The sequence below is a fragment of the Charadrius vociferus genome, unplaced genomic scaffold (assembly GCF_000708025.1).
Source record: "Charadrius vociferus isolate BGI_N301 unplaced genomic scaffold, ASM70802v2 scaffold1039, whole genome shotgun sequence".
Lineage (NCBI taxonomy): Eukaryota > Metazoa > Chordata > Aves > Charadriiformes > Charadriidae > Charadrius > Charadrius vociferus.
The window spans coordinates 984,179-1,010,884 of NW_009650167.1; the positions used below are offsets into that span (position 1 = coordinate 984,179).

The 26,706-nt window shown below is 52.6% G+C and overlaps 1 protein-coding gene across 1 annotated transcript in view; it reads right to left on the bottom strand.

The window, feature by feature from the left end:
• Positions 1-1,593: 1,593 nt before the first annotated feature.
• The window catches only part of NUP160 (nucleoporin 160kDa), a gene marked incomplete at its 5' end in the record, with an annotated part of 27,862 nt that continues 2,749 nt past the window's right edge, over positions 1,594-26,706 (bottom strand). Inside the window, 33 exons of the mRNA XM_009892462.1 lie at positions 1,594-1,680; positions 1,824-1,928; positions 2,198-2,323; positions 2,577-2,718; positions 3,049-3,150; positions 4,038-4,161; positions 5,223-5,333; positions 5,710-5,770; positions 6,385-6,545; positions 6,674-6,779; positions 6,877-6,973; positions 7,706-7,800; positions 7,902-7,997; positions 8,898-9,017; positions 9,328-9,426; positions 12,090-12,159; positions 12,840-12,999; positions 14,701-14,771; positions 15,116-15,249; positions 16,603-16,763; positions 16,853-16,983; positions 17,605-17,770; positions 19,358-19,457; positions 19,587-19,757; positions 20,661-20,744; positions 21,501-21,569; positions 22,037-22,121; positions 22,959-23,056; positions 23,278-23,355; positions 24,333-24,491; positions 25,232-25,346; positions 26,150-26,228; positions 26,470-26,692. Of these exons, the coding sequence (XP_009890764.1) occupies positions 1,594-1,680; positions 1,824-1,928; positions 2,198-2,323; positions 2,577-2,718; positions 3,049-3,150; positions 4,038-4,161; positions 5,223-5,333; positions 5,710-5,770; positions 6,385-6,545; positions 6,674-6,779; positions 6,877-6,973; positions 7,706-7,800; positions 7,902-7,997; positions 8,898-9,017; positions 9,328-9,426; positions 12,090-12,159; positions 12,840-12,999; positions 14,701-14,771; positions 15,116-15,249; positions 16,603-16,763; positions 16,853-16,983; positions 17,605-17,770; positions 19,358-19,457; positions 19,587-19,757; positions 20,661-20,744; positions 21,501-21,569; positions 22,037-22,121; positions 22,959-23,056; positions 23,278-23,355; positions 24,333-24,491; positions 25,232-25,346; positions 26,150-26,228; positions 26,470-26,692 (3,786 nt within the window). The remainder of the gene's footprint in view (positions 1,681-1,823; positions 1,929-2,197; positions 2,324-2,576; positions 2,719-3,048; positions 3,151-4,037; positions 4,162-5,222; positions 5,334-5,709; positions 5,771-6,384; positions 6,546-6,673; positions 6,780-6,876; positions 6,974-7,705; positions 7,801-7,901; positions 7,998-8,897; positions 9,018-9,327; positions 9,427-12,089; positions 12,160-12,839; positions 13,000-14,700; positions 14,772-15,115; positions 15,250-16,602; positions 16,764-16,852; positions 16,984-17,604; positions 17,771-19,357; positions 19,458-19,586; positions 19,758-20,660; positions 20,745-21,500; positions 21,570-22,036; positions 22,122-22,958; positions 23,057-23,277; positions 23,356-24,332; positions 24,492-25,231; positions 25,347-26,149; positions 26,229-26,469; positions 26,693-26,706) is intronic.

Consider the following 26,706-nt stretch of genomic DNA (forward strand, 5'->3'; position numbering starts at 1 on the left):
GGACGCTGCGTGATGCGTCACGGCGTCGAGGGGGGCGGAGCCACAGCAACGCTCCGCCCAAGGCTGGGAGCAGCGCCACGCCCCTTCGACTCCCGCTTGCCCCGGGAGCGTATAGACCGCTCCTGCCCTATAGCTGCCTCCTGCCCTATAGCACGGTGCCGGCCCCATCCTGCCCTATAGCACAGTGCCATTCCTGGAGCCCGGAGCCCCCCTCCTGCCCTCGGAACCTATAGCCCCCTCCTGCTCTACAGCATAGTGCCGCTCCTGGAGCCTATAGACCCGTCCTGCCCTATAGCACGGTGCCAGCCCCATCCTGCCTTGTCACACCGTATAGCCCCCTTCTGTCCTATAGCACGGTGCCACCTCTATCACCTGAGTATGGGGCCATGTATGGAGCCTATAGCCCCATCCTGCCCCTATAGCCCGGTGGGGCAATAGCTCCATCTTGCCCTACAGCATAGCACTGCCCCTATAGGGTAGTCCTGGCCCTTGGCCCTATAGCAAGGTGCTATAGCTCCACCCCACAGTGCTGTCCCTGGGCCCTAAAGCTCCATACTGCCCTACAGGGCTCTCCCAGGGAGAGGGGCCCTACAGCCCTGCTTGCTTCACCCTCCAAGCCCCTGAAATCCCGAGGGTGCTGGGGGGCAGCCCCCAGCCCGACGCAAACCTCTAATAACACTTTGATTTTATTAAAGTTCATCCAAAAACACAACAATAAATAAAAAGAAACGCCAAAACCTGCCGCGTATGGTACAGGATGAGAGCGAGGGGGGTCACCCCGGTGACGGTGACACCCCAGAGCTCTGCTCATCACCAATCACCACTCAGAAGGGACAGCGAGGTGCGTTCCACTTCCCCAAACTGGACTTTTTTTATGGAAAAAAATGAATAAAAATAGCACCACCGGCTGAGCCAGTGCGGGGTGGGACGGTGTCGGCTCCCGGGGATGTCACCTGGACAGAGAGCGGTGGGCGAGGGCGGGCGGGAGATGGGGTTGCCACTCATTGCGGCGGGAAAGGGTGGGGCAATAGCTCCATCTTGCCCTACAGCATAGCACTGCCCCTATAGGGTAGTCCTGGCCCTTGGCCCTATAGCAAGGTGCTATAGCTCCACCCCACAGTGCTGTCCCTGGGCCCTAAAGCTCCATACTGCCCTACAGGGCTCTCCCAGGGAGAGGGGCCCTACAGCCCTGCTTGCTTCACCCTCCAAGCCCCTGAAATCCCGAGGGTGCTGGGGGGCAGCACCCAGCCCGACGCAAACCTCTAATAACACTTTGATTTTATTAAAGTTCATCCAAAAACACAACAATAAATAAAAAGAAACGCCAAAACCTGCCGCGTATGGTACAGGATGAGAGCGAGGGGGGTCACCCCGGTGACGGTGACACCCCAGAGCTCTGCTCATCACCAATCACCACTCAGAAGGGACAGCGAGGTGCGTTCCACTTCCCCAAACTGGACTTTTTTATGGAAAAAAAATGAATAAAAATAGCACCACCGGCTGAGCCAGTGGGGGGTGGGACGGTGTCGGCTCCCGGGGACGTCACCTGGACAGAGAGTGGTGGCCGAGGGCGGGCGGGAGATGGGGTTGCCACTAATTGCGGCGGTACAGGCGATCCCGGGTGGCCACGTTGACCTTTTGCTGGTAGTCCTCCATCTTGTCATGCAGCTTCTGATAGAGCTGGACGAGGGGCAGAGCAGGCATCAGAGACCAGTGCTCCCATCCCGTCCCACATCCCATTCCCACTCTCCCTCTGCTCGGGCACCTTGTGGTGCTCCCTGCCACCCCTCGGCCCCCTTTTCCCCAGGGGCAGCCGGACCTACCACGACGTTGTGATGGTTGGTGGTGCTCTCCTGCAGCGCCTGGAGCAGCTGGTCGATGGCGGTGTAGGGCAGCCACACCATAGGGGCGGTGGCGGAGAGCGGGAACTGGAAGGGAGAGGAACCCTGGTGTTGTGTGTATGGGAACGCTCCTCCCCACAGCCACGGCAAGGAAAAGCCCCCTGGCCACCATGTCCCAACACATGCTTGTCCTGCTGGTTCTGCTAAGGGGTCTCCACTCCTCTAAGGTGGGTTATCCACACCCGTTTCCCCTGGAAGCACCGCCACGCAAGTCGAGGGCAAAACACCCCGATCCCAAGCGGGATCTGCCCCAGGGAACGGTTCCCTGCCACATCCCACGCTGCAGGTGAGCTCACCTCGATTCCAAAATACTGGTGCCCTTTGCCCAACACGGCGTCTACGTACTCCAGGACCAGATCCACAGCCTCCTCCAGCAGATCGTAGTTCAGATAGAGACGCAGCAGCTCGGCAGCGTCCACTTTCTGCAAGCAAAAGGGGCTGGTGTCAGCCAGGGAACGTGCCCAGGAGCCGCCACGAGGCCGAGAGGAACCTGCTCTGAGCCTCAGTAACGGGCACAAAGCATCCAGCGCGACTTCCCGGAGCTGGGAATGGGAAATAGAGCGGTAAAGCCTGCAACGAGGAGGTGACTGAGGAAGCCAAGGTGATCTGGTAGGCACTGGGACAGCCGGGGTTTTTTTGGCCCGCGCTGAGCAGTGACCCTCTCCCTGTCCTCACCTTGTAGCTGTTAATGAGCCAGTTGGGCAGAGGTATCCCGTGTGCCAAGAGCTTGTTGATGACACAGCGATGGTACAGGCTGTTCTGGGACGGGTAACGCTCCAAATAGGACGACAGCAGGCGCCAGGCTTCATCCGTGGCGCTGCAAGGCAATAATTTCCCCTCGGAACCCGCGCCAGCAGCCCCTGCCGCTGTCTGCGAGGCCACGCTGTGCTCCAGGGCAAACTGTCCCGCTGCCCGGCTTCAACGCGTGCGCTTCAGACCCAGCAAAGCGGGGCGTGCTGCGTACAGCAGGCTGGGGAGAGCGTTGCGACAGCACGGAAGCACGTCTGTCCCGCTGTCCCAGTCCCGCAGGTCTGCTTTGAGTGGGTTTTATGAGGCCTGGATTCCTGCAAGGCTTCTTTCCGCCTCCAGATATGACCCACTCGTGAAAAGCAGCTCCGCTCTTCTCCCCCCACAGACAAGGACCTACCTGGATTCCTTGGTGGTAACCAGCGCGGAGAGCTGGTTTGCCGCTAGCCAGTCCCAAGCCTCTGCCTGCGCCGCCTCCCCTCCCAGCTGCAGCTTGATGCACCTGCAAGACAGAGTGGTGCAAAGGTGGGCGCCTTCCGAGCCCGTCCTCGTCCCCCCGCCTCGCCACAGCCGCCACCAAAGTCACCCCTCGCAGGACTATTCCCAAGCGACAGCTACGGATCAGCCGCCTCGGCAGGACAAGGCGGCTGTTAGAGCGATTTCTGAGCCGCTCAAAGTGCCAGAGAGGAATTAATAACGACTCTTGATGTTAGGCAAGCTTTGGGGCCCCGATTTTGGGCAAGAGATGCCCTCCGTGCGTCCAGCCGCAGGAACAGGTCGCAGCAGAGCTCCTGAACAACTCCGCAGGCGCAACGCGGCTTCTGGAAGCGCGGAGAGGCAAAGGAGAAGAGGAATCCTGGGGTCGGAGATGAGGGATGAGAGCAAAGGACGAGCACAGAGATCAGACAGAAGAGCAAGCGCTCTGCCAACCACTCTTCGAGAGCCGCTCAACAGCTCCAACAAATCTTCTGTAAGCAGCTCACTGGGCAGCAGCAGGAGCGTGCCATGAGCCAGCTCACCAGAAAAGGTCTCCAGATGATGGCTGTGCCAGGGTCGGGATCACCTGCGACTGTCAGACACCAGCTCTCTCCCCTGAGACCGGGGGGAAATCCCTCCCCAATCCCTCCTGGCTCAGCAAAGCTCCCTTTTTTTTTTTTTTTTTTTCCTCCTTTTTAGGTGTGAAGAGCAAGTTCCCCCTCCAAACCGCTAAGCCAGCAGCCGCTGAGGCTGGGCACGGCGTTAGCAGCCACGGCGAGCGGACAGGTCAGGACAGCGCTGGCTTCTGCCCCTGGGGAGCTGCAAGCTGTGCCCTGCCAAGCGTCACGCAGCGCACGTCACCCGCGGCCGCGCATCACCCGCAGCGGGGAGGAGAAGCAGCTCGTTACGTACTTGAAAGTGAGTCCCTCAAAGATGGGCGTCAAGGGCAGCTTAAACGTTTGGCACAGAGTGATGGCGGTGTCGAAGAGGCCGGCCCGGACCAGGAGAGCAACCGTTTCCTCGGGCGTAGAGTTGCCTGCAGGGAGGGAGGACAAGGTAAACGCCTCCCCCAGTCATACCCCAGTGCTTACTGGGGCCTAACCCCACGCAATTCAGCGGCAGAGTTACAGCAGCACTGTGCTAAACACCCTGCAGCAGTCCTCCTCATCGCACGGCTCGAGGCTTTCTTGGCCTCAGGAGCATCTCACGAGCCCAGGAGCCGTCCCTGGAGGGACCACACAAAGCAACAGGGACCCAGGGAGCCGTCCCTGGTCAGGCACCAGCTGGAGAGGGACACAGGCAGCACCGTACGGCCCGAAATCAAATGCTGCCGCTGTTTAGGTGAGCGGGGAGGGGACAGCCGTGTCACTGGCACAGCAGGCCTGTATCCATGTGAGCAAGGCATCAGCTCAGCTCTGCCAGCGCAGGCAGGAGGGGAGATGAAACTGCAGCACTCGGCTCCCCACGTCTCCAGTTTGCCCTCAAACCAGCTGTTCAATCCTTTCCCTGCAATCCCTTACTGGGAAGGCGTCTCCTCCTGATACTTAAAGGAGAAAAATGCATATATGTTGCGTAACTCATACCAGAGAGGGGCAGAACATACTTTAAATGGTCAGGGTGGGAGAGCTGCAGCTCTCCGCTCCCCAACAAGGAACAACTTTGATAAGCTGACACTGTGTTGTGAAGCAGGATTGTCCAGGACAATGATTTAAGTCTTGCATCGAGTGTTTTTTTCCGGGGCTTTCCAGTTCTACTTCCTATGGGGGCAATTTCCAGCAAAACACAAAAGATGCCTTTTTGTCCCAACTCACGAGCTCAACCCCAGCCCCACGCTGCAGACCACTACCACAGCTTGGCAAAGCCAAAAAAAAAAAAAAAAAAGAGACGGAAAACTTCAAATTGTTTCTCCTGATCCGCCTCCCCAAAGCTGCCGAACTCGGCGGCAAGATTTCACGCTCGGGAGGCGAATGGAACGATCCCGGCCAGCTCCTGGTTTTGTCTCCGGGTCAGAACAAAACTGCTGCTTCCTCACCCGAGCTACGACTGTACCACAAACCTCAGGGGAAGCGAGAGGTGGCGGCGCTGCAGCCTTCTTACCTGCCACAGCCGCTGTTGACAGGTCATGCTGCACCAGAGTCAGCCGGATCCGAGCCAACACACACTCCCGCTCCAAATCCTCCAGCTCCAGGATCTCGATTTGGCGAGTTGCTGTAACAGATGGACGCGAAGGGCTCTCAGCGTTTTAAAAAAGGGCTCCTCAGGGATTGCGCGAAACTTCTACACCCCTCTGCCATCCTAAAAGGAGTCGTACCACAGCGAGCGCCACGGGAGAGGTCAGGTTTTTCTGCCCCTTCCTTGTTACCTTGAACTCTGCCTATCTTCTCGCTACAAACCCACCATTCCGCCTCTATCAGAGAGGTTATCTAACTGGTAACGACCTTACAATTGCCCAAATTATTGATCTGATAGAGGTGGGGGCTGCCCTGAGCCACCTCCCGGCTCACAGGAGAGCAGCAGAGCTCCAAGGCCAGCGGAGAGGCTGCTCTCTCTGAGTCAAGAGGAAGCACCGGGACTGGGCACTTACTGGGAACAGCCGTGCACTCCCCGTCGTGGCTTCTCTTGGGGGATGCTCCAGGGCGTTCGTACTTGCAGGAAAAAGCAGAAAGAGTTTATGCCCACCTGGTATTCAAAGGACAAATTGCCTCCATACGATGCAGCCCCAACACCAGCTCTCTGTTTAAGAGCCTTGATTTGAATCAGAAAAGCCACACAACCCGTTGGCAGTTCAAGTTACGGTTATCTCTGGCTATCAGAAACACAGCACGGCATTAGCATTAGCTCATCAGGCTACGGTCATTACCTCCCCGCAAACAGCTTTGAAACACAAACCACCTTACAGTAATTCTCCTTTTGACTGGTATTCTGGCTATTCAGACTCCCCCAAAAGATTTTGTCTGTCTTCAACAAAAAGTGATATATTCCCACATATGTACACCGGTCCCCTCTCAAAACTTGTCCTGCTTCTACCCAGCTCCAAAGAGAGACAACGATACAAGGGTGACGGATAGGACCGACATCTCCACTGAGCGGGGCAAGACAGCGCTGCACAAGTTGTGAGCGGCAGCTTAAGGAGGCCGACGCCTCTGCTCATCACATCGGAAAGGATTTTGGAAGCTCCTTCCCAAACATACAGCTGTAAGCGTCCCCACAGTCAGTAGCTCAGGTCAGAGGCTTCGTAGCAAAGCTCAGCGTTTCCTACCACAGCTCCAGAAGCCGGCTGCACTATCCAGGCGTACTCTGGGCGGATCAACCGTAAGCAGTTAATAGCAGCGAGGAAGCAGTTTCCCTGTTTCTGGAGCCCTCGGAGCGTCCGCACCTCCCGGCCCAGGCGCATGCCGTATTCAAACATCACCGTTCCAGCTGAGGAGAGAAGGGGAACACGTCAGCCAAGAGCCTGGACATGGACAAGCCACCAAAAAAAAAAAAAAAAAAAAAAAGCAGTGTCGCAGGCAGTCGGGCTGTTACTGGGTGCCCACCCCGAGCCTCACCCTTGCGGTAGTTGTGGCGGTAGATGTGGAAAGCGTAGAGCAGCTCGTAGTAATTGTGGGTCATCAAGTCCACCGCTCGAGCGTGAGATTCGATGATCCCCACGACCTGCAGCACACGGAGGAGGCTCAAATGGGTGGACAATCCCTTTAAAAGAGAGGGGTTGTGCCCTCCTCCCCATTCCTCCCAGCGCAAGGCTGATTACCTCGTTATGGAGGTTGACGTAAGGGAACTCCACCAGGTCCTGGAGCTGGGAACGCTCACAGAGAACCACCACTAGCTGGCGCAGACAGTCCAGCTGCCTGTGGAGAGAGAAGCGCAACCATTCTGGAGGAGGAGGAGGAGGAGGAGGAGCGGGAACAAACCCATCTCCAGGGTGCAGGCTTTGAGCCATGAACACGCCGTTTTGTGACAAGCTCCGTAGGTTTTTTCTGGCTTAGAACCAAGGAGTCCCTTCAGGCTTCTCCTGAGCTGGAAACAGAGATCCTGGACAGCAAAGATCCTCTGCAAAGGTCTCTCAGGAGAACAGTCTCCCTCCCCTCAGCTCTATTTGGTGAGATTTTCTTCATCCTCAATTAAAATGCGTTCCTATTTCTCCTCTGAACGTCCATTCCAGCTATTCCTGCTCAGCACATCCTCCTCTGCCAGAGCGAAGCTTCCTCTACCCAGTTCACTTCCCACATGGTACTCAAGCTGAAAATTCAACTTCAAGTCCTTTCTTTATTAAATTAAACTAAACTGATGGGACTCCTGGAGCTTTTCAACATACAAGGCCGCCTGCGATCCTTCAGCCATTCTTTTGGCTCTTCCCTGAATCAGCTTTTTTTCCTCCTTTGAGACAGCGCTGATCCCAGCTGTTCTTACAAAAATGAAGCGCGCCTTTTCAAACACACCTTTCCACAAGCTCAAACAGAACCTCTTAACACAGCAGCCACGTTCTACCCTAAAGCGTCATCTTCCTTTCAGTTTGATGGAAAAATCAGCACACGGACCTCCCAGGCAAGCGAGCATAAAGGCAGAAAACTGTCACCTACCTGCTTGGATCCGGGTTTTGCGTTAAAGCTACATATGCTTCACTGTTGTGTCCTAAATCCAAGTGATGTTTGAAGATGCAAGTCCTCAAAGTAGCCTGAAAACACCGAAGAGCGTGTTTCGAGTTATACAACTAAAAAGAAAGTCCCCTGTAAGCTCCCTAAAGAAACATCCCGATGCAAAAGAAGTGACCCGTACCTGGCTTCTCCAGTCATCCGCCGATTCCATGATAGCCAGGGTAGCCAGCTGGATGACCAGCTCCGGTAAACCCACCATGTCCAACAAGCGCAGAACCTGGAGAAGACAATACTCTGGCATTGGCTGAGGCAGTACCAAAGAACAGGTTGGGATGGCGAGGGGCTTTTTTTGGTTGGTTGGTTTGTTTGTTTGAAGAGCTACTCCTGCCCCTACTAACCAAAGATTTTGCCAATGTTTCTAAGCGATTAGACTGAAAAAAGGAAAGATTTTAGTAAGTCGCAGAGGTCTGAACCAAATCCCAGCGCAACAGGCCCAGGCTATGGCGTTTCTGGAGGAGTCATCTCTGCACATGTGAGTTTTCTGAAACATTTTAGCGGTTTCTGAAACATTCACGACCCCTGCGACAGAGAGGTAAACGATTCTGCCCCCAAGCACGCACGCAGCTCTATTAGAGTGAGAAGTTCCCTCTCCAAGGGCACCTGACCATCCTTGTGTTTTCTGGCTTTTAAAATCAGGGAATCCCTTACGATGAGCCTAGGTCCAAGCTTGCAGCCTGTCTGAACTATGGTGTGATGCAAGAAGAAAGATCCTATCTCAATTTAAAGACATTCGTTTGAATTTGCCTCAAAGCTTAATAACCTTCCCCTTAAGCGGCATCTTACGTCTAGCCTGGACAAGTCTGGCTTCTGCCTCCAGCAGCTGGATCTCACCCTGCCTTTTTCTGCTGGATAACAAAGTCCTCTGCTATTCAGAAAGCAATAGGTGGAAAGTACCTAGCTTTTGCACTCTAGTCACCTTGTCATCACCCCTCAAAGAAAGTAAACAGACTACACTGAGGTTCCACCTTCCAAAAAAAGAATGTTTTCTGAGTCTCAAGTCACTTCCCCAAAAGCCGGGGACCAAGCAGGAATTCTCTCTCCGGTCAGTGTCTGTGTGGGATGACTCAGTGCCAATTTCCTCGGTCAGGACGTGTGCGCTGAGCCGGCTCAGCCCTACCTTGTTGTAGTACTGCAGACGTGGAGTGGAGACCATCTCACCCTCCTCAGGTTGGATCAGCCTGTCCAAGAACTCTTCTCTTCCCACCTCCGACGCAGCTTGGCAGAAACAGTCCAAAGCCTAGAAGCAGACCAGAAAGCAGCTCGTGTGTGCCCTCCCAGCCTGCTGTACTGGTGAGCGGACAGTGCTGCCCGTTCCAGCTCCAGTGTCCGAGACCTGCTGGCCACAAACTAACTAGAACTTCCCCAAAAGCAGACCCCACTGTCCCCCTCCAATCCCACTCTTTGCCCAAAGGAGGAAGAGCTCGAGATGGAAGTTTCCTGACCTTACACAGCAGAAACAAGGCTGACCCTACCTACACTTACCACCCTCCCGAGGAAAAAGGTCCCAGACCCCATAGAAAGGCAGTGCCGGGAGATGAGGGCCTTACCTTGTGCCCCTCACCCATGACAAGGTAGCACCGGCCCATCATGAAGCAGCAGGAGCCCATGTTCACGTGGCACCACGGCTGCAGCAGACGAATGTATTCCTACAGGAGAGGAGGAATGGGAATTTTGATTCAGGTCAGCGCTCGCTCGTGACCTGAAGGCACCCAGTACCAGAGGAAGAGTTCGGTCTCCAACACCAAAGCACTATTTTGGTGGCCCCTTTAGCTCCAGTGCTCACACAAATCCCACTCTTCCAGCTCAAGGGCTGGTTTCCCCAGCCCCAAAGTCCCCTCGGTGCACAGAAGGGGAAGAGCCCACGTGCTTCTGGGAAACAACCTGCTCTGAAGAGCTCCAGTGTCTGTAAGAAGCGCTTCAGAAACAGCAGCAAACATCTCCAAAAATCCGCACGGAGCCTGAACGGGAGTGTGCATGCGTGAAGGCAGCGGGAGAACGGGCAGAACAGGCATTAGGAGAGCAGTATCTGTGCAGCAGGGCAGGAGAGGGAGAGCAGCCAAGGAAGACCGTGGATTACAGCAACAAACTGACAGGCACGGGGTGGAGCGCTGACGGCACCAAGGACACGCCGCAAATAAAGACACAACACGGACGCTGGCCAGGGCGATACGACACAACCTGGCCCCGCGCCTGCTCTGTCAGGATAATATAAGGGCTGTGAAGTGTCATCACCTATCAAGAAGCAGCTAGGAGGCACGATGAAAACTCAAAAGCTGGCATCCCTCGTGCCGGGGAGAGAGCGGCGTGTGCTCTTCGTACTTGGAGAAGCAGAGATGTCCCGCTAGCAGGGCCCAGGGACTCGGCAGGAAAGGAGGAGGAGAAGCCAGGACCTGGCGGTAAAGCCGAGGTCTCACTGGCCGATCCGCGTCTTTGCACGTGCATAAACCACCAGCACGTACGCCTCACCGGCCACGGGTCCGCTAAAAGCCACGTGGCAACGCATCCTCTGAGCCTGGATTCACCGCTCAAGATTAGCCAGCTACAACAGATAAATCCCACCCCAGGCTTGCTCAACAGCTTGTCACAAAGAATAAGCAACAAGGAGAGGTTTGGCCCTCGTCCCAGGCCAGTGCTTTGGTCACTAGACCTTCTCCTGGCCCGCCTGTTACTCGCAGGGTGCTTCTCTATCTCCGCCTCTATTTGGGTCATGGTGCTCATGCTCACAGCAAATCTGGTGTTAGCTTCTCGAGGTCAACGCACTTAATCCAAGTTTACGTGACCGACTGGGATCAGTAAGCGTAACAGAAGGTAGCGGGGAGGAGGAAGAGCCCGCTCCTGCAGAGATAAGAGTCTCTCCCGTCTCCTCAGGCGGCACACAAGTGAGGCGAAAGCAATGCAAGGAAATTCAAAGCGTGCTCGCACCACGAGAGTGCACACATGCCAGGAGGCAGAACGATGCTGCCCAAACCGTCCTGGCATTTCCTGGCTCAAAAGCTCTGCAGATTTGACATTCTTCTCAGCAGCGACATGAACACAAAAGAAAGCAATTCAGCCCCCAGGTGTAAGGGACTGTGAGAATAAAAGGTTCTGCTAAGCACAGGAAAAAACATCTCCCTAATAACAGCCTGCCTAACCCTGCGTGCCTCAAGGACTGCCATCAGTCGGGGAATGAACTGTGTCACATGGCTCTGCAGACAAGAAATCGTGCGGTTCAGAACTAGAGCACAAGCAGCTACAACTGCCAAGGCCCCGAAGAGCACAGAAGAGACGGTGGAAAAACAGTGGTCTGAAATACTGCACTCTACAGAGACACCTGAAAAAAAGAAAAAAGCTACTCACTCGCCTTGCTACCGAGATGTTGGGAGCGCAGCCAGGGATGGAAAGACGATGGAGGTTTCTTACGCTGTTTTTTGTTACTAGTAAGGACGTTTAAGAAATAGATGTGCCCTCGTAAAACAGTACTTCTGCTGCGGGGTTGAAGACAGCCTTCCGAACGCCGAGTCCCATGGGCAATCTGCTTACAACGGTACTGCAGAAAAGGCCACGGGTACAGCGGCAGCTAACAAACCTAGGTTACGGGCTTGCCGTGATATTTAAACAAGCTCCGCAAAGATGTTTCTTGTGCACAGTATCACGCTGTCAGACAAGCCCTGGGAGACTGAACTCCTCCACGAAAAGGGTATATAATAGTCCTGAGCGCTTATGCCTGGATTTTCTTGAAAACAGATGAAAGAGGAAACACCTAAGATGACCGTCTTAAATGATTATCAGCAAACTCTCCGCAGCATTTCCTAGGTATGAGGTATTTAGCAAAAAACCCTTCTGTTAGCGGAGGTGGACACTAGAGGGAACAAGAGGGATGCATGAGGAAGATGGAAGGTATCTGCTACCTTACAATTTATTCACTGCGCTGACACTGTGATAGTTAGAAGAGATTTCTGACAGTTCACTGGAAGAATTGTTCCTTGCAGTCCGTTTCACCTGCAGGACAAACTCACAGCCCATCATCTCCAAAAGGGAGACATGGGAGCAGAGCGCTTGGGAAGATTAGCTCACGTCTGAGCTCAGAGAACAACTAGGGGAAAGCAGAACAAACCTCCAGCGACTGGAAAGATGATGTTTTGGGTAGTTTTTTTTCCTAAGCAGAGGTAAGGCGGCTGTGCACTGAGCTCATGCTGCGCTACACCTCTGCATCGGCCAAAGCGCAGAGCTGCTACTGAAAGAAACCCATGGGTGAGAAGAGACTGTGGCACTCGCTCCCGTTCTTCCCCTTTCAGCTGCTGCGAGAGAGCCGGCGCGAAGCACTCACCTGGAGCTGGGTGTACTGACAGCTCCCCATCAGGCACTCGGGGAAGAGGAAGCCGGGATTGCTGGGCCATCTGAGCGGAGGTTAAGGAACAGAGGACCATCCAGTCCGGAGAGCTCAGAGAACTAGTCTGAAAGTCGGCATGCCTCTCACGCTCGGTTTGTGGGGGGAAAGGAGAGAAGATTAAGCTGCTCTTTATACAAGTCATTATTCTGTAATAAGATTTATCCATATTAGAACAAAACCATTAGTACATCTAATCCACAACTGCCCAAATCTTGTTCCCCTTCCAAATCTCCCGGCATCGCACCTCACCAAGCCAAGTTGCTAGAGCTCAGGGGCTTAAAGTCAACAACTCAAATCCTTCATTGTGCACCTACACGGGATGGATTCTGCGAAATCTTAACAAATCCCATTAACACTAACAACAGTCACTTGTTCAGGAGACTTGCCTTCAAAATTTGGGTGTGGAAAACATTGATTTTAGAACTGCACGAGGCTTGGTGGCGGAGCTGACCGACTTAGAGCCGCCGAGCACTCTGCAAGCCCACCACCCTAACCCCTCTGCTAGCCCCAGTCCTCCTCCCGCTGACCCACTGACGCTCCCAGCTTCAGGATCGGGACGCGATACACAGCTTCCGTGCAATCTCCACGCGCACGGCGGCTCCAGCACTGCCATGCCGGACAGAAACTCCCCCTGGTTACATCCCGGCAGGAGCGAGCACCTCGCGGCGGATTTACAGCCAAGGATACAGGAGCGGCAGAAAGTCAGACACGATCGCGGTAATGAGCTGGGGCCAGTTCAAACTTGTTTCGGCCAAAGAAGTGTTTGGTTGCAAGAAGAGTCGAGATATGATGTGCTTTCTGGCAACTTCCTGAAAGAACAGCTCCACAATTGTTTGAGGGCTGGATACTAAAAACACAAGTTAAAGAAACACTGAGAAGAAGGGCCACAGCAGACAGCCCAGGCTCTCTACACCGTGCTGCGCTCATCAGCCCAAACATCATGGATTATGTCAGAGCCAAATAATAAGCGTGTTCAATACCCAAACTTGTTGGTTTTGGATTTCTCTTGCCGTCTGGTTAAGTCAGAGGGAGTAGCAGAAGATCAAAGAGACACATGCTGCAATGTTTATTAACCGCAACTCAATTATAACACAAGAACAAAAAAAAAACCAACCAAAAAAAAAAAAGGGCTGTGCTTTCTCTCTAGTTGCGCTATTCACAACCTTTCACAGCTTTCCAGCACCATCGAGTGTTTTACAGGGAGTGCTGATTTGGCTATCTGGCTCTGTTCAAATGCCTCCCTCCTCATTCCAGCCCTGTAAGCAGCCCAGTCTCCCATTAGCTAACTGTTCTCAACGCCTCTCCCCAGGCTGCCACCTCCTTTCTATCTTCCCCACGTCTCACATATTTTTCCTAAAGCACAGCGGCCAAACAGGACTTTCCTCATGAGCGGGCCAAGAAATAACCCACGACACCGCCACACACAAAGGATGTTTTCAATTTGGCTTTCATGAGCTGACATTTACGCGGAGGCAACTGCCTCCTGAACCGAGGCTCTCATTCAGGGAGAGTTCGGACTCCGAAGAGCACAGGCGCCCCAGGCCTGTCAGCAAGCGGAGGAAATTCTTCCTCAGCTCACAGCCCTTCACATGTGGCACTGCTGCCTGTTTGTCACCGGTTTTCTCAGCTCCCTCTGAAGTGTCTCGGCCTCAAAATGCCACGCAGACTACTTATGGCAAGCTCTTACCTGTGCATTTACTCCCCTACCCTGCTCACCGCCTCCCTCTGTAACCACTTCAAGGTACGCATCTCCTAATTAAGTTCCCTTATAGTCTCCCCCATCAGGATTTCTCCCCCAAGACCGTAACCCAAAGCATACATCTCTGCAGCAAGACTTTTAAAATGTGAACGAATTATCATCAGCTGCGATTTCCCCCTCGAGGTACCGGCTGTGAGCAACACTCACATCTGAATTGCAAAGCGCTGGAAGCAGAAGCATGTTTTGAGGAAGTATTTCTACATTCTCTCACTTCCCTGAGCTGCTGCTCCTGCTCGCTGCGGGGTAAAGGCTAGCGAGCAGGACAGACCTGCTCTGACCCACCACTGCCGCTCCAACCTACAGGAGCGAGATGTGAGCTCGGCTGATCTTGCCGGGGTCAGAATTAATAACCAGAGAACCACAGAATGGTTTGGGTTGGAAGGGACCTTGAAGATCACCTCGTTCCACCCCCCTGCCCTGGGAAGGGACACCTCCCCCCAGCCCAGGTTGCTCCAAGCCCCGTCCAACCTGGCCCTGAACACCTCCAGGGATGGGGCAGCCACAGCTTCTCGGGGCAAATAATGTTTGGCCGAGCGAGGCCTTCCCATCCTCCTCAGGCTGAGGATGAGATCCACATCTCCAGTCCAAGTCCAATGTTGCGAGATACTTTTGTTGTTGTTGTTGTTTTTTGGTGGACAGCATGACAAACATCTCCACGTAAAGTGGGGTCATTCAACCAGGCACTCCATTAGCTCACAGCGTGAAGGATTTCCCTCGGGCGGCAGAGCCGCGGTGTGCAAGAGGTATAAATAACAGAAACCGAGAGCTGATGAACTGTGGACATCTTACCTAGTTTATGGGGTGTTAGAGCAGTGGTGTCTGCTAACTCCAACACAGATAGATGCTGCAGATTAGATTCCCTAGAGAAGAAAAAAAGCCATCAGTGAAGAGACAACAAAACGCCTCCTGCTTTAATTGTGCTCATTGTTCAACTCGAATGACTCCTACTGCTGAAAAAGGCAACAGTGCACAGAACAGCGAGACCTCACACGGCAGAATTAGCACAAGGCAAAGAGTCAGCTCTGAACATTGAAGGAAAAAAAAAAAAAAACAAAACACCACCAACCCTCCCCAGCACAACCTGACTCCTAGAGTGATACTCCCACAGTAACCACCAGCTTTTCATACCAGGAAGGGCATTTCAGGTGGATTTAGCAGGAACCTACAATCATTCCAAGACAGAATGAGCACGGTAGAGACTTACAGCGTGTCGACAGGGACATCCGACGCCAGGCACTGGCTTGCCCACCTGATCAGGTAGTAAGACAGCAGCAGGGGAGAGGTGCGGTGCAGCAGGTCCTGCTGAGACTGGAACAGCTGTCCCCCTCCCAAAACCATCTGCAAGCAAACCACAGAGGTCGGCTCACCGAGAGGCCAAGCCCAGAGCAACGGCAGGAGAAGGGCAATCAAGGAGGTTTGTACTGGGCTCAGCTCATCCCTCCTACTAACGCCAAGGTGGTCAATAGCCCAGCAGTCAACTCAGCCCACCCAGGGGACCAGCAGGACTCTGGCGCACAGCAGAGTAACCCAGGCAGAAATTACAGTGTCCCCTTAGGACTAAAGGGCGAGTTAAATATTCGGGTGGCCCAGACCCCGTAGGGAAAATTTAACGAACAACACTACTTGCACAGCAAGTGCTTCTCTAGCCTTCAAACACCAGCACCTACTGATGCCAGCGACAGCCAAAAGGTGCTCTGCCCTGCCGCAGCGATGTCACCGAGAGTGCAATCGCAGCTTTGCTGCAGAGACCACCTCAGGGCTCGCCCTGTTGCCCAGGCATTGCATCCCTGTACGCTCCAGCCAAGAGCAGCACAGCTAGGTGACATGGAAGGCAAAGCAATCCACGCTCATGAAGGACACAAGCGTGCCAAGGTGGCAAAGCAGCAGTCCCTCATCAAGCAAGCAGCAGGTCACATGCCTTGAGAGCGCCTGGCTCCAGAAGGGCACCTTGCAACGTGCTTTAAATGCTCCCAGGGCGACCTTATCCAGGAGGAAAGGGATTTCTTTTCAACCAAGAAACTACTTCAGTAATGTTTCTAAGTAAATAACATTGGTTTAAACAACACTGCCCTTGTCTGGGGACTTGTTCCGCAGCCCTGTGTCCACCCAAACCATCAGCACCATCCCTCACACGGCGACCGGGATGGACCCAGACCAGCCCGTCCCAGGAGCACAAACACAGCTGCCATCACGGCAACTGTTTGCACTGGCTGGAGCAGCTTCAGAGAGGCTGAAACCGCAGCCTCTGGGTAAACACTGCTGCCGTGACGCAGAGGTGCCACGCGCTGCGCTGCCGGAGAACAAGGCTGCGATCGTGTGCGTGCTGGGCTGCGCAGTGGTGTGGGAGGGACGGGGAGTAGATGGGAGGGAGAACTGTACGTGCTCAGGCAGCGTTGTTGCAGGCGGGAGGCTGGAAACGATGCCCTCCTCCCACCAAGAGAGTTTTGCTTCCTGCTGCCTGGATGCTCAGCGTGGAAAGAGGGAGTTAGGGTGTGAGCGCGGCGCATCGCTGCTTTGCTTAGGATGACAAAAGCGGCTGGAGGAGAAAACAGGGCTTGGCCCAAGCCTGGGGCCAGTTCAAACAGCCTCCAGTGTTTTGTGGGAAGAGACAGAGCTCACAGTCTGGCACCAGCAGAACCCCAGATCCGAAAGTTCAAAGGGAGTAGCAGTAGCTTCAAGGGCTGTACTCACAGGATCTCCGAGCCGCAGCAACAGCTGTTGGAGGATCAACAGGTCCCGACAGATCAGGAAACGGATCGTGGCAATCTTACATACCCCGCAGCAAACCACACTGATAGCAGTGCCACTACCATACAGCTGGGTGAGGTTCATGCGCATATTTAGATGATGAGCTGAAAGATAAAATCGCCGAGATAAGGGGTGGAACTAGACCGACGAGAACACTTGCTGAGCCACCACTTTCCCAGCTCAAATGCATGGCTAGGAGCTTTCTCACCTCTTTCCATGTCAGCGTCCGTCTCGTAGTCCATCTCTCGGATGAGCACTCCGATGGCATGGACAGGGTTTCTGATCTCCTGCAGTTTGCTGTGTATATCCTCCATCACATTTTCCCTGCAAAGTGAAAAAGAACAGCAACATGAGGTTTAAACTCAAGAGGGCTCCCTTTCCTCCTGTACTGATCCTCCCTGGAAGGGAGCGTATCTGATCAGCCTGGACGTTCTTGATGGGAATCCTCTTCTGGCTTGGAGTTTTATTACAGCGCCTGCAGGGACCAGTCTATTTATTGCACTCCCCCAGGCTACCAGGAAATAAGAGTCAGATAGCTGGCATTCCACGGGGGAATGATTTCAGGAGGATAGCACAGTAACCACATGGCTTGACCAAGGCTCTGACTTCTACCAAGTGTCTGCAGGCACTCGCTTTCCAGGCTGCAACGATCACCTAACAGCAACTTGTTCCTCTTCTACTCCCTATCTCACCTCAGAACCACCACTATTTCTTTTCTAGAGGGACCCAGGCAAAAGCAAGGGGGTTCTGGACAGAAGACCCCACTAACATCACCAGTACCCACGCTCCCCAGCTCTCAGGGGACCTGGAAAAGTCTCCTGCAGCACAGGGAGAGCCTGCACATCCCAAAAGCGCTTTGATGCCGATCAAGGATGGCTCCAGGCAATCCCTGCTCAGCTATCGGGTCCTCGCGGCAGGGGAGCTCCTGCAAAAACATCTCCTTACGTGTCATTAGCTATCAAGTCCTCCAGGATCTGCTCTGCAGCCTTTTCTGGAGGCTGGAGGCGGGAGCAAGCCATTTCCATTATGAATGCCATTTCCATGGAAATTGATTCTCCGATCAGTCGAAGGCACTGGACAAGACAGACAACATCACGAGACATCTCCAAATCTGCAATGAAAGAATCTAACTGTATATTTACAAGAGATTTCAAAGCGAAGGTGGGAGGACCATTCAAAAACCAGTTAGTTCAGCTCCTAATCAGCAAACTACTAGCCGCAGATTGGTCTCAGTCCCGCATGTCAGACTGACCCTTCCCTGCTAACTACGAGGCCAAATTAAAACAAGGGGAAAAACTTAGGCTTTATTACTTGGGAAGTAAAATACACTGATGCAACAACAAAACAATGAAATTCCCTCCAAGGGTTTTTCTCCAGCCACAGGTTGAAAGGAAGTAATTAGTGCAGCGTAAGAGCAAAAAAACCGCCCAGAGCAAATGGCTCAGGTAGCTTAGCTCTGCCAAGCAGAACCCGCTCACGTTACAGCAGCGATCCATTTGCGGCACTACCTCTCACAGCTGAGAGGATTTTCACATTCTTAGAAGTGATCTGAAAACTCACTACTGAGAATTCAAATCACCGCTTTGCAATACAAGCCTTCACGTAGGCGTTTTGAAAATTAAGTCACGTATTTTGAGAAGTTTGAAACAGACAGGGCAGGAACTGCGAGGCTCCCAAACCCAGCCCAGGCCTCCAGCTTTCCTTCCCTCAGAGCCAGAAATAGCTCAACCAAACGGATGACGATTCCTTTTTACAAAAATATAAAAATCACTCGAGCATGAAAGTGGAGCTTAGGTAACATTTTCCGTTGCCTTTTTCTTGTGAAACGTCATTCCACGGCCAGCAAAGCATAGAGGGCACTGTGGCGACCATATGAACGACAACTTTTGCGCACGCTGGCACTGACTTCCCGGATACGAGAACAGGCGCAGTCCCTCTCCACAGCTTACACAAAAACATTTATACAAAAACATTTCACTAAAAACTAAGCTTGCAGAACTGGGCAGGCTGCTCAGAGGATCACAAGTTTCCTTCTCTTCTGTCATCTTTGAAGGGAGTTGTTTACTCCAGCAACAAGACACAGAGATGGGGGAATTTTATGAAACAGAACTGCTTGCACCGAATGAGAGTAGGTCTTAAGGCTCTCGGTGGGGATGATGAAGCTGCGCAAGCACCCAGCTGACATAACGCAAAGCAGATTTCATATAGGGAGGGGGGAGTCACCCACACGATGAGAAACACGAGCCGCTGCATCCCGCTCTCCCCACCAGCACTGGGGACCTGCCAGCACGCTATCGAGCTCCAACCTGGCAGAGGTGTCCCACAGAGAGCGGGCACGAAGAAGGCACCAGTTAACCACAGCCTACACAGATAGTTTGTAAGGCCACAAGGGCAAAGGATCCACCAAGCAGCCCGAAAGCTAAGATTCTTCCCTTTTAAATGATCTGAAATGAATCACTGCAGATTTGCAGCCTTGACACCATTTTTTAATTCCTGGTCTGAGCCCGGTGGCAGGTTTCACAAAATAAAACTCCCTACAAATGCCAAAATAAGAAAACTATCTCCACATAAATAATTATGGAGTCAGGAGCACTTCAAGAGGCCTCTACAGAAACTCCCACAACCCTCTGCCTACAGCTTCCCTGACATGCAGCGTTTCAGCCTCTGACAAGGGAAGAGCTCCGTGTCTCTCACTTACCCTCAAAGATGGCAGCGTCGTCCTCAGTCAGGAGGTGCTCGTTAGAGAGGAGATAGAGATGGTCCACCAAGGAGCAGGGCACCAGGAAAGACAGAGAGCCCTAGAAAGGTGAGGAGAAAGCCCTTCTTTGAGTTCCCCAAATCCACACCTCAGTCAGAAGAACTCCTCCCTGGAGATCACTGCTTCAGTTGGCCGCAGCGGCCAAAAAGCCACCGCCGCTCAGCCTCACCTTCTTCAGCAGGCACACCATGCTGGTGTAGGGATTCAAGTGCAGGGCCAGTGGCCGCGAGAGCGCTTCTTGGTACTGAAGGCAGCAGGCATAGAACTTGGACCAGAACTCCACCTGCAGCTGCCAAAACTCCTCCAGCGAGCACTCGTATTCTGTCACGCTGCCCTGGAACTAGCGGGACCAAAACAAGACTTTGGATGAATACAGGCAGTGAACCAGAGAGAAAAATTGTAGCGTTTGGACCGCTGTTTTGCCTCTTGTGACTAATGACACCCCTTTACATGGTTAAGGTTTATAAACAGCAGTTACGGTTCTCTTCCCCACCACCTTACCATCAAAATGCAAGGTTTTTTGCTACAGCAGTGAATCACACAGCAATCGGCAAGCAGAACAAAGCCCACAGGGCCCGTTTCTATACAACCTTAGATAAAGCAGCACTGATGATATCAAGAAAAAGGGCAGCACTGCACATCTCTTTAAAAACACCATGCATCACAACTGCTATAGAGGATGCAAAACCGCCTTTATTTGTGAATTTTCTAGCAATAGCCTGAGCAGCCTCAAGGATGAGCTGCAGGTGAAAGGAATCAGGCATATTGGAGTAAAGCCCGGAGAAGCAGGATAAAACAGAGGAAATTCAGACCCAAAAAGAACAGCCAGTTGATCTTTCAGATAGGTCCTCTAAGCAGATTATCTTCTGGTGTCTAAAACCACGAGCAACAGCTTTGCTTGGTGGTGGCCAGCACCCACGTGCAGAGAGAACAGGCAGCACACGATGTGCGACCAGCAAAGCACGCTCTGTGCAAAGCGCACCCAAGGGAGCGGAGACAGCAGCACACCATGAAGGAAGAAAGGACTCCAAAAAAGAAGAGGGAATGGAAAAGCCAGGCAGGAAGGATGAAGATCTGTACTTTTTTTAAAGAGTCACATAACTCTCTTGGAGAGACAAAGGACAAAATAGGGCCTGGGGTCGCTCTGCACCTCATTTAACTTCACCGAACCAGCACAGCACTGCATACAAGGGATTTAAGACGAAAACATCACGGGGGGCAAAAACAAAACTAAAAAACTCACCTCGCTTTCCACGGCTAAGGTAACCTCTTTTTTTAACTCATCCCACGTCAGATCCATGTGTCTCTCAGTTCCCTGAGAAAAGATCTGAAAAGCAGCACGGTAAACTGTTACTTTAAAGCAAGAGAGTTGTCTCCCTAAGGTTCAACCAGCATTGAGTGACATAAAGCAAAGATAAGAGCATCAGCCAGCACTTCGTGGGACAGATATATTAACAAAACATGGCTGGCTGCTAAATGTGGGGTACATGGATGTGCTGCCAGCTACCCTCTTGCTGTGGAAATGGAGGAAGCCTCCTGGCAGGCAGTGCATTGGGATGTAAGGAGAGAAGCGCTGCGCACCTTCACAGCGTCTCTCTCTCACACCTTGCTACAGGCCTCCAGAAGGTCACAGCATAAAGAAGAAAAGTTTGGGTTTTCCGTTTTCCTGAAAACGGCACCACGTGTTGCCTTGCTCTGCCCGTAACAGTCCCAGAGGAGCCAGAACTGAGCGGATATATTCTGAGAAACAGCACTACAGCGGGCTGAGAGTCTCCGTCCACCTGGCTAAAGCAGCAGGCAACGAAAAACAAGCTCAGCAACCCGCTGTGCTGTCTAAGGGAAGGGCAGGGGGAGGGAGGGGGAAGTCTTCTGGAAACCATATTCTGCCTTTTGCCATCAGCACACTCCAGCTGAAGTATGGCACAACAGCCGCTGACCTGCTTCAGCGACTACTGACGGGTCTACAAACCGTCGAATACAAACTGATGCCCGCCAAGAGCTCCAAGGAACCCCGTTGCCTCACATCTAAATGGCCAGGAAGGAGAAGCTGAACACAGAGCGCACCAAATGCCCTCTGACTAACCTGTAAAGCCTTCTGGATCGCTGCATTTGTGAACCGGCCAGGCATGAAGAGATACTCCAGGTAGGTTTCCTGCGAAGAGAAAGAGACAGACAATTTAAGGAAACAGACGTGTCAGGAGGAGAGCATTTAAAACACCGCTTCTGGTCCTTCCTCCCATTCTCAAGCTCGTGCCCCTGGATCCGTATTGCTTTCCAGCTTCAGTTCATGCCCACACCCTGCTCCAACCTCTCCCCTTCCAACGCCTTGGCAGTTCCTGTGATCGACCGCTGCTTCTCGCACACTCCAGATCTTGTTAATTCACATGTCTCGTCTCAAGGCTCTCTCTCGACTGACTTGAAATTCTCCTCATCCTTCAACTTGTTTCATAACCATGCTTAGCCCTTTAATGCTGTAGTAATAGAGGCTAAACTTTGTCCCCTTTAATTTCGAGTAATTTTAAGACTGTATCAATATAATTTGTATACTTGAACCACCTTAATGTTCTCCTGGGCAGAGAAGCTTCATTACTTCTTATTGCTATTTTATAGTCGGCTCACCCTGGGGTCCTGATCGTGCCGAACCGTCACTTCCTCTTCAGGCAGTGGCTGCACAAAGACCTGGTTCCACTGGCCCGCGACATTTCTGGAGGAAAAATAAAACCAGAATCAGCTTTGCATTGCAATGCTCCAACACAACGCGTCCAGGAGCGGCCACCTGAAACAAACCTGTCACTTCTACCCGCAATCACAGACTTTACAGCAACTACGGCCCTTCAGATGCGGCAACAGGAGCTTTGACTAGTGACAGGGGAGCTTAAAAGCAGCATCCCCAGCCCTGAGCGAACAAAACAGGTTGGATTCCTTCATTTATATCAACACTCTCCCCATCACACACGCTCACCCAGCAACTCTCAGACTGATCAGTAGCTGCTTCTGCCTAAACCTGCACACTCACAGCATTTTTTACCCAGAATTTAACTCCCTGGTCCGGTTATGCCCCAAGCCTGCCCTCTCAGCTTTATAAAGACAGGGTTGATGCTTTCACATCACTGGTCTCCTCAAAACTCAATCTTTCTTGGAAGAGACCAACCAGTTATGTTTTAAAGGAGCTGTTGGTGAAATACAGCCCTCCCTCTGACATGCTCACAGCAGACTGCGCTCCCAGCAAGCCTGCCGCCCGGCTTTTTACATTTTTCACATTCCTGCAGCCGAGCTGTAGCTTTATGATAAGGCAGAACCCCCAAAGAAATGTAAAAATCCACATAATCTGCACTGCAGGAAGACACAGTTGCGCACGTGACACAACACCGCAACAGGAAGAACGAGGTACTGCTGCATCTCCACGCGCTTCAGTCAGCAAAGCGGGACAGGAAAAAAGTCAAGGAGTTCGATCAGTGCTTTTAACGAGCAGCGTGTGGAGCTGCTCCTGCAGTTATCCCCGCAAGGCTATCAACGCCAATGGCTCAGCGCAGAAACTCACTGCTCAAAGTTGATGTATTTCACAACGGTTTGGTTCTCTTCGTTGTGCCACAGCGCCCAGATCTCAGCCGAGGTTAAGGCAAAGTCAACAAGAGTCTCCTAGGGGAGAGCGCACGTGTTTACCTTCTCAAAAATTCAAGTACAGCAGAGAGACGCGTGCAATTAACAACAGCAAGACATTCCCTTGTAGCGTTTAACAACATTTTGGAAAGACTTCTTTATTCACAGTTAAATCCCCACGTCCGGGCCTCCGATCTCTCCGTAAGCAACCCTCCCTCTTGCCTCGGTGCCTCCCGGGGGAGCCGGGCCCCAGCACTCACCTGCGAGGAGAACAGGGAGGATATGTGGTCAAGGCTGTAGCGGTTGCTCTCGGTGCTCACCAGCTGGAAGACACAGAACTACCAACACACCTCGTAAGTCATTTGCTAAAGGACCGCTACGCTAATAACCAGCGTGTCACAGGGAAGCTCGTCTCTCCTGTCCCTCTCCTTGCCTGATCCTACAGCCACCAGGCCCCTGAGGGCAGGAGGGCTGAGCTGAGCACACCACACACCGCGCCAAGCTGACCCTCTGCGCCACGGGCTGACGTCAGCCTCCCCGGCAAGGACACTCGTCTCTGCCTGAACCTGAAGGATTTCTAGTTGCCTTTTGAAAGGCTAAATCAGCAAAATGGTAACACCACCACCGCTGGGCACTGCTAGCAACAACACAACGCGGGCAAGTAAGGAGACTAAGGTGGAAAAGCCCTGAATCCTCAGGCCACTTGTCGCAAACCAAGCTCTGCGTGTTCTTACCAGAGCAGAGCACTAGCTGGACAGCAGAAGTCACGATACGCACTTCTACTCCATATGTGAATTCCCTGGAGAACGGAAAGGGTAAGCTGTCCAACAGATGAGATTGCTCTGTGCCGTCATTCCCATCCTGCTAAATTTATTATTCACCACAAGAAGCAGAAGTCCTACAGAAGTGAACGCTTGGCAACGCAGCGATGCGTCCGCACGCTCCCAGGAGCCCGACATAAACATACTAGCAGTATTTCCATGCTTTTAGCTCCTTTTGGACCTTTCCTTTTCCCACGGCACATACACACTTCTGGGATCCTACCAGAACAGGAGGTGAACAAGTGAACAAGCACTCACAGCTCAGCTTAGTCACACAGGGAGTTCCACTCCCAAGGCAAGAGCACGTGTATCTTGCAGTGCTTTGAGAATAAAAATGTTTGTTTATTCAGAAAGTACTGCTCTCTCCAGAGGGTCAGACGTGAAGCTTTTCCCTATTTCTTCCCTTACAGACCCAAATCCAAGGAGCAACGACATATTTTCTGCGCAGCCCAAGAAAAAAGCATTCACAGGGAGGAAGCCTCGTCACTCCATACCTGCCCTCGCTTGGGCGCGTGCATGTACACGCCGAGGTAAAGCCCCAGGGACTGGGAGAAGGCCAGTCGCAGTCGGTGCCCAGTCCCAGCTGCAAGCCGCAGGTCCCGGCTGACCGGCATGAACTCCAGCAGATCTGCAACCATCAGGCACATTTGATCCTACACAAAATAAAGGTATTAGGAAAACAGCAAAGGAAAGGTTGGGACTGAGAAACCGCCCTTCTCCCTCATCCTTCCCCTTTTGGCCAGTCTGCCCTGATCCACCCCTAAAGGACAGAAGTGAAGCATCCATACGCGTACCTGAACCACTGCTTAGCTTTTCACCGGTGCCCTCTGCCACTGAGCACACGTGCTTTCAGAGCCCCGGCACATACAATAAACCTTCCCCTCCCTCCCGTAACGCACGCACGCATTCCAGCGCAGATGAGCCGTGAAAGCAGTTGTGCTGGTCGATTAGCTTTGGCACCGATATTTGGAGCAAGTGGCATGCAGCGAGCAGAGGCTTTTATTAACTTTTTGTTGACAAGGAGCCATGTTACAAAGAGGCTCTTATTACCGCTAAAGCAGTAGAAAATCCTTTTGTTGTGCCTCCTCGGCCCTTGAAGCGCTCCTACCTGAATTCCCAAGTGCTCCAGTATGTTTGTAAATAACCTAACGCTGCCTCTTACCCTACGCACAAGGCTTTGCTGTAGAGAAAACCCACCCGCTTTCCAAATGTGGCTACACACGCCACCACTGATCTCACAAATTGCCCTGAATCCCAGCACGTAGAAGTTGCAGCGACGATTTAACGGCAAATCAAATCTATGCCAACCACCCAGCTGTCGTTCCTTAAGCCTCAGACTACTGCCCGAGAGGTAACGGAAGATGCTGTCGCCCCGAATCCAGCCCTCACTCACCTTATAGGACCACATCCGCAGTTTATGGTCCTGGCAGAGAGCAAAGAGAAAGGCATCGTGATCTAGGCAGTGAACGGAGAGGCTGATAGGCAGGTCCGATGGGCCACAGTCACCTCTGAAAATACAGAGTTTATTTCAACAGCTTAAAAGAAAATCAAGGCTAGCATGTAGACCCATGGCACCGGGTTTCTATCACACTGTGTTTAAAAACAAATACATCCAGGAGAGAGCAGGGTTTCAGGACTGTGTGGGTCAGCGTCCAAGGTGCAGGAGCCCACCACACCAGTAACAGGTTCTTCACCTGCTTTGGCAGAGCTGAAGCACATCTCCGGCTTCCCCAGCCTAGCGCTTGCAGAACATGGGTGAAGGATCCAGAGGAAAGGAGGGATCCAACCAGCCCCAAGCAACACACCGCTGATGGTCAAAGTCATTCAGGGTGTCAGGGAACTCGTTCTCATTTCCAAGTAACAGGGCCTAGAATTTGGTTGCGCACCGTAACGATTACAATCCAACATCAAGCCCAGTCGGCACACAGAGCGTCCGTGTCATCCACACGTAACCTCTGCCGGTCAGGAACAAGCCTGACATTTCAGAACAAGGGCAAGAACATACAACTGTTGTAATCCTTAATCTGCGCTGGCTGCGAGCCATATCCTGGGCAAATCCTTGGAGGCCAATTACTAGATATAACACATTCGTAGTCACAGACACACAGAATCAGCAGGACTTCATTAAGATGAACTAATCCAGTGTTCGAGTCCCAACTTCCGTACTGCGATAGGTCCTGTGACCCAGTTAACTTTTTTGGCAGAGTATTTATAGATGCTGACTTGTCCGTCTTTGACTTCAGCTAGAAACTCTAGGTGCGGGAATCGAAAAGACAAAATTAGTTCTACTTATTCATCACCAGACACTAACCTGATGGCAGTCGGCATCCAACCGGTAAGGAAACGCTGCATCACTGAGCTCTGTTTCAATTCCACGACTGAAACCGTTCCTTTCAAAATAAAAGGGATGTTAAGAGATATATAGAGTACACGTTAACAAAATATTTACTGCCACCAGCAAGGAGCTTCATAGGCATGATGTAAAAGAGCTTTTGTGTGTGTGGAGTGAATTGGTACGACACACGCCAAAAATCAAACTCAGGAGAAATTTAAAGCTAGGAGAAGGGATGCCACACCGAGCGCTGTTTGGCAGAGGTGGATGCGAGGAGGCAGCCCGTTCCCGCTCCTTACCAGGCGCATCGTGAGGAGGCAGCTTAAGGACGAAGATCCCTCCCGAAGCAGAGGGCAGAGCAAAGAGAGCCTCCCCCTCACTGCTTAGCCACGCTGCTGAGGCGACAGAATTAGACGCCAGGCCCGGCACGCTGGGAATCACGTAGTAACTCGAAGGATCTCTGAAGTTGATTTTGCCTATATCTGTAAACACGGACTGCATTTGGCTCTCTGTTATCAGCTCCTGGAGGAGGGAAA